This window comes from Sinocyclocheilus grahami, unplaced genomic scaffold, assembly GCF_001515645.1.
Source record: "Sinocyclocheilus grahami isolate Dianchi unplaced genomic scaffold, SAMN03320097.WGS_v1.1 scaffold1986.1, whole genome shotgun sequence".
Lineage (NCBI taxonomy): Eukaryota > Metazoa > Chordata > Actinopteri > Cypriniformes > Cyprinidae > Sinocyclocheilus > Sinocyclocheilus grahami.
Genome location: NW_015507165.1, coordinates 110,766 through 117,323, shown reverse-complemented (window position 1 = coordinate 117,323; position 6,558 = coordinate 110,766). Strand labels below are relative to the sequence as shown.

The 6,558-nt window shown below is 37.5% G+C and overlaps 3 protein-coding genes across 5 annotated transcripts in view; 1 reads left to right on the top strand and 2 right to left on the bottom strand.

Annotated features, from left to right (window-relative positions):
* Positions 1–2,066, bottom strand: part of LOC107573631 (tripartite motif-containing protein 16-like) — a 13,833-nt gene extending 11,767 nt beyond the window's left edge. For 2 of the 3 annotated variants that reach the window (XM_016260069.1, XM_016260071.1), the window contains exon 1: positions 468–766. The gene's annotated coding sequence lies outside the window, so the exon portion shown is untranslated. Of the gene's footprint in view, positions 1–467; positions 767–2,047 lie in introns of those variants that run through there. The other variant, XM_016260070.1, reaches the window with a different exon arrangement.
* On the bottom strand, positions 1,554–2,734 carry LOC107573624 (tripartite motif-containing protein 16-like protein). The gene is made up of 3 exons (XM_016260048.1): positions 2,719–2,734; positions 2,593–2,652; positions 1,554–2,184 (listed from the first exon to the last, which is right to left on the bottom strand). The coding sequence occupies exons 1-3, from the start codon at positions 2,732–2,734 to the stop codon at positions 1,649–1,651; spliced, it is 612 nt and encodes a 203-aa protein (XP_016115534.1). The 3' UTR covers positions 1,554–1,648.
* A 2,661-nt stretch (positions 2,735–5,395) lies between these two features.
* LOC107573629 (tripartite motif-containing protein 47-like) overlaps positions 5,396–6,558 on the top strand; it is a 4,727-nt gene continuing 3,564 nt past the window's right edge. The window contains exons 1-3 of the mRNA XM_016260066.1: positions 5,396–5,980; positions 6,194–6,289; positions 6,391–6,471. Coding sequence (XP_016115552.1) covers positions 5,396–5,980; positions 6,194–6,289; positions 6,391–6,471 — 762 coding nt within the window. The remainder of the gene's footprint in view (positions 5,981–6,193; positions 6,290–6,390; positions 6,472–6,558) is intronic.

Here is a 6,558-nt window from a genome sequence, read left to right as displayed (position 1 = left end):
CCCCCCCCCCCCCCAATCAAATACACACATTCCTAACATACTCTCCCTTTTCTTTTAATAGCCTGTAGGTTTCTGAACTACTGTGCCAAGCTGTCTGGACCCAGAGAGGCATGCTCTTCAAGAAAACAAGGGACTTTTCTGGAAATTAACATTTGAATGCTCTCTTGCATAATTAGCATCCTCATCCGAGATGCAGTCACACTGAGTAGATCACACCTCAGGATTGTCTCATCTGCATTTCTTTCCCTTCACTCTCTCTTCCCTGTTCTCCCCCTCTCTACATGCTGAGATCACCCAAAATCTATGCTTTTTTTCGTGAACAATTACTATACAGTGGCCTACTATACATGTATGGCATCCTTTGAAATGTCTCAGTGCAACTGAAACAATGGTCTCATTCCCAAAGAAGTAAACTCAAAGGTACTAAAGTGTTTTAAGAGTTTATAGATATTTTTATGGGTATTTACTGAGGAGGGTGTGCCTGCTCCCAGGGTCTTTTCTCTCGAGGTGTGGGATCATCATTAATGTAGATTCCAATTGCTACTTTAGGCTCCATTTGGAGGATGTCTTGTCTTGAAAGAAATGTTGCAAAAGGCTCAAAGCAAATTCAAGTCACCTGTGATATTTAATGTTAAATGACTTAGTCTACATAAAAATGCAAAATTATATACAGTCAACCATGTACTGATATAATGTTACATTAGATGTACACTGCATTTAATATATTTGTAGACAGGGCCGGATTTACCTCTTTTCGTGACATAGGCAAAACTAATTTTTGGGCCCCCCCCTCCCTAATATAACAGGCCTAATATTACCACCCAAGCAAACAACAATATTTCTTAATCAGTGGAAACAGTTACAGTGTTTTCTATCGCAATAAGCGCTTGCGTTCAATAAATACAAATCGAATGTAGGCTAGTTCTTAATTTGTTTGAGAACTTAAGCCTCGTTCAGACTGTCAGCCCAAATCCGATTTTGTGCAAATTCCAAAACGTCATTTTAGAGCTAATAACAGAGGCTTGATCCATTGATATGCAGGCCAACGCAGTTATTAATGCAGTCTAACGCAGTTATTAGAGAGAGAGAGCAAAAGAGAGAGAGAGGGAGAGAGAGAGATTAAGTGCATGTGAATACTTGTGTCTGACAGCAGTATTCAGCAGCAGCGCCTACTAATAGCCAATCTTTAAGTTAAACTGCTTCAAGAACCTCGCCACTGAGAAATATCATGTAGCTTTTCAGCTGCAAAACTATTTTATTGATAAATTCGCAGGGGCAGCCGCGCAGCTCTGACAACAAGTTTCTGTCCACGTCTCCGCGTGTGTGCACAAGATCGCGAGTGCGTGTCTGTACTGTGTGTGTGTGTGTCTGTGAGAGAATGGGAGAAAGAAAGCGTGATTTCCGTACATAGAAAAAGTTGAAGACATGGAAATAGTTTGTCATTTTTACCCTATTTGTTAAATTTATTTGCTCAACGTCTTCTGGGGTTTTGGTTCTTTTACTGTTGTATATATCCCATAGTATAACAAAAATATTAAGCTATATATCTCTTTATTGTGTTTGGGGCCCCCCTGGACGAGCAAGCATAGGCACGTGCCTAGAATGCCTATGCCTAAATCCGGCCCTGTTTGTAGAAGCTCTACTTAATCTATACTGCTGAAGGACACAGTTTCACTGATGAGTCCTGGGTTATGCCAAACCCCGGATGAAGCGGTAGAGTGAATGTGGTCTGGATTCTGTGGATGAGGGTCATTGTGTCAGAGACGCTGTAGAAGGACAGAATTCCTGCTCTGTGATCCACATACACTCCTATTCTACAGGAGCTGGAGAATACAGGGAGTTCAGATTTTTTGTTATTGTGACTAAATAAAAATCCAGAGGGAGAGCAGAACAATCTCCAGGACTGATCATTACATCCAAATTTACACTCATTACCCCGTCCCTTCCTGCTGATGCTCTTATATGACACTGATATTCCCACACCACGAGTCCCGCTCCACTCCACCTCCCAGTAACAGCGTCCACACAAGCTTTCTTTACACAACACCTGAGGCCAAACATCAAATCTGTCTGGATGATCAGGATACGGCTGCAGTGTAGCAGTGCAAGCAGCTACTGTGTTCTCCTCAGAAAGACAGAGGTGTTTATGCACAGACTCTGAATCTAGAGTAAACTGATGGTAATCTGATGGAGAAAAAAAAACAGACAATCTACATTTTAATAAAGAAATCTTAACTGTCAGAACATTAAGTGACGCAACAAAGATATAAAAGTAGCAACAACAGATCACTGATCTATTACACTATATATCTATTACAGATCTAAGTTTTATCAAAATTTATTTAAAGCCTATTAAAAATTGTAAGTAAAATTTGTAATTTTTTTGCCACTAGTGGGGCAGAATTGCTAAATCATTAAAAAATATCAAACATTCCCATTATCTGCCATTGTTTGGAGTTTGCTGTCAGACAACTCAAACAATCCTAATGCAATACTATTAGTAGTTAGTACAGAAATGAAAAACTTCCCCTTTAAATGTGTATAAATTTGTCTAGCTTTCGCTTTATTTGAATGATTATTTATACCACTTACAGTGCAAGAAGTGCTCTCTTGTTTTGGGTTCAGTGATGGGTGTGAGGATTTTGATATTCACTATACAGAAACAAACAGATATTTAATAAAGATATCAATAATATTAAACTATTAATATTACCACACTGTAAAAAATGACCATGAATTTAACGGTAAAAGACTGTAAAAATGCTACAGTAAAAACCTGTTAAATGGTTAACGGTAAATTCCCCTACTATATACGGTGAAAAACTGTATTGGACATTACATGTATTGGACATAAATTTTACGGTAGTATACCATTTTTGGAAGTGAAAAATACTGTATAATTTACAGTGAATAACCGTAAATTGACATTCCCAGAATTCCCTGCGTTACATTTCAAATTTGATGTTGTTTTGTTGAAATAAATAGGTTCCTTCTTAGTTTTTTCTTATCAGTTTTGTATGTTAGGGTTGTGTGTTACACCTTGTTAAAAACTCCAGATTTTTTAAATCATAATATTTATATTTAAGTGTATTGTATTTATAACATTTTATTTGGTCATTAATTCTTTTGTATTTTTATCATTTTGTATTGTCTTAAGTTGTCCAAGTTGTTAAAAATGTAATTTTTCTTAATAAAAGCTGTATGTATGGATTGCCATTTTGTTGTCTATTAGATGTATATATGTAGTCGTTTAATAGCCGTCTAATTGATGACTAGTCTATTCTTGGGCTATGATTAGACGTCTATTAGATTTTCACTGACAGCCCAAATTTAGCCTAGTTTTAGCCTAGACCCATATTCACCGTCTATTAGATGTATATATTAGGGATGGACGATACCCCTTATTTTGTTTTCAATACGATACCGATATTTTTCAAGGCAGTATCGATACCGATTCGATACTTCTGCACTAAACTTTTAAATTATGAAATGTATTAAATTATTAAATTACTAAGAGTAAAAAGGGTAATGAAAACCACTTAACTTTATGTTTAAAAGGCATTTTAACCCGTTTAATCCCAATTTTTTTCCAGACATGAAAATATCCAAATGATGCGTCATTAGTAACCCTTTGAAATAATCAATTATTTTTTTTTTTTTGTGGAAAGGTGTGTGAAAAATTTCATTTTATGGTCAGTCACAATTGTAACCGGTGGGATAGTGTGTATACTGAATTAACAGATTTCTGCAGTCTTAAAAATTGTTATATATCTTAGCCCAGCTATTTTAAACTGTTTGATCACATTCTAGGGTTACTATTATGCATAAAAAAACCCTTAGACAACATTGATAGGAATACTGAGATGAAATACAAAAAAAAATACAACCATCATCGTATTTCAAAATTGTTACTTTTTTGTAACATATATCATCACATTTTCATATTAGTGCTACCAGTATTACAACATTAATATTCTAACTGATTTGTAACATTTGAACTTTTGATTTAGTGCTATTAGGGACTGCCAGTGAATGGCTGTTGCATGCATAAAATGCAACCTTTTTTATTCTGACAGTGTATGATTTCTATTAACATTACAGAATAGAACATGATCAATATTATCTTTCAACGTTCAATTTAAATAATTGTAACTGCACAAACTATGTAGGCTACAATTTCAATTTGTTTATTGTGAAACAACTCAAACATTTATGTTTTTTTCCCTGTCCTCTGATAAGCATTGTTCAGGGCTGCCATTCCCAAAAGCTTTAATGCTTTCTTATGATACTTTTGGGAAATGCAGCCCTGTTTGAATGCACCGTCAGCAGTGAGTGAATGCTCTCTGTGATTGATTGGTTCTGTCTTGCAACATTTGCGTGTGTTCAGATGAGCAGAAAAATAGTTCTATCCTACACAGTTACTCGCTAACAAAAGTTATTCGTCCAATTCAATGCATATTGTACGCATTATTATTATTATTGTTAAATAAACAAAATAACGTAAATAAAATGCACCTTAGTATCGATATTTTTTGTTTGAGGATCGATACTTTCGATACTCGCGTCAGTATCGATATATCCATACTTCGGATCGATACGCCCATCCCTAGTATATATGTAGTCGTTTAATAGCCGTCTAATTGATGACTAGTCTATTCTTGGGCTATGATTAGACGTCTATTAGATTTTCACTGACAGCCCAAATTTAGCCTCGTTTTAGCCTAGACGTCTAGGCTTTATTTAGACGTCTAATAGCCCTGTTGAAAAACCCAGCATATGCTGGTTAGGTATGTTTTGACGCTGGGATGCTGGTTTATGCTGGTCCTTTGCTGGTTTAAACTGGTCCTTTGCTGGTTTAAACTGGTCCTTTGCTGGTTTAAACTGGTCCTTTGCTGGTTTACTGGTCATGTGCTGGCAAAGGACCAGCATAAACCAGCAAAAGGACCAGCTTAAACCAGCATCCCAGCGTCAAAACATACCTAACCAGCATATGCTGTTTTTTTCAACAGGGAGATGTCTTTTAAACACAAAATTGCTTGCTGGGAGGCTACTACAGATTTTTAATGTTTACATTTTTTCCATGCCTCAGAATCAGGTTGAAGAGATGCAAGAAAAATGTCAGCAGAGAATGCAAGAGAGACAGAAGAAGCTTAAAATTATACAATTGCTTTGGGTTAATATGTGTGACTGATGAATGTCGAGTCTCTTACCAGTCCATCATCCTGCTTTGGCTTCAGCGTGAGACTGACAGTGGCTGTTCTTTATTATCGTGAGTCACTCCGGAGATAACCTACTACCTGTTTTTGCACACGTCCCTTAAACACCAGGAAATGATCTCTTAATTTCAGAGAAAACGAAACCTATTTATAGATAAGTCGCTGTATTTTGCAGTAAAATGGCAGAAGCTCAAATTTCAGTGGCTGAGGATCAGTTCAGCTGTTCAATCTGTCTGGATCTACTGAAGGATCCAGTGACCATCCCCTGTGGACACAGCTACTGTATGAACTGCATCATAGATAACTGGAATCAAGAAGATCAGGAGGGAGTTTACAGCTGCCCTCAGTGCAGACAGACCTTCACTCCAAGACCTGCTTTAAATAAGAATGTGATGCTGGCTGAAATGGTGGAGAAACTGAAGAATAAAAAAGACCAGATGGATCAGTCTCTCAGTTACGCTGCACCTGGAGATGTGGAGTGTGATGTCTGTACTGGAAGGAAGCGTAAAGCTGTCAAGTCCTGTTTTTTGTGTTTGGAATCTTACTGTCAAACTCACTTTGAGCGTCATGAGGAATCTCGTTCAAGTAAGCGGCATAAACTGACTGATGCTGGACGAATCCAGGAGATGATCTGCTCTAAACATGACAGACTGCTGGAGGCTTTTTGTCGAACTGACCAGCAATGTATTTGTTTGATTTGTGTGATGGATGAACACAAAAATCACGATACTGTTTCAGCTGAAGCAGAGAGGACTGAGAAACAGGTATGCACATATAAGTAGCCTAAACTGTGTTGATTGCAATTGCAGTTATTAAGCAAATTAGGCGGTCTATGATGAGATTATCACATATTTGAAAATATCTGGAAACCATTCAATCAAACTGATGATAACTGATAATCTTTCCTCACTAAAACATTTCGCGCCCATTGAAGATTACTGAAGATTTCTAATGTTTACATTTTTTCCATGCCTCAGAATCAGGTTGGAGAGATGCAAGAAAAATGTCAGCAGAGAATCCAAGAGAGACAGAAGAAGCTTCAAGAGCTCAGAGAGGCTATTAAGACTCACAAGGTGAGACTCAGACTAGCCTAGTTAGTGTTGGACCACATTTTCCAGTTCCACTGCCCACTTTGGCTAACAGACTGATGATCTGATTATCTGTGTTCTAACAGCGCTCTGCACAGGCAGCAGTGAAGGACTGTGAGAGGATCTTTACTGAACTGATCCATTCAATTAGGAGAAGCCGCTCCGAGGTGATACAGATGATCAGAAATCAGGAAAAGGCTGAAGTGATTCGAGCTGAGGGACTCTTGAAGCAACTGCAGCAGGAGATTGATGAT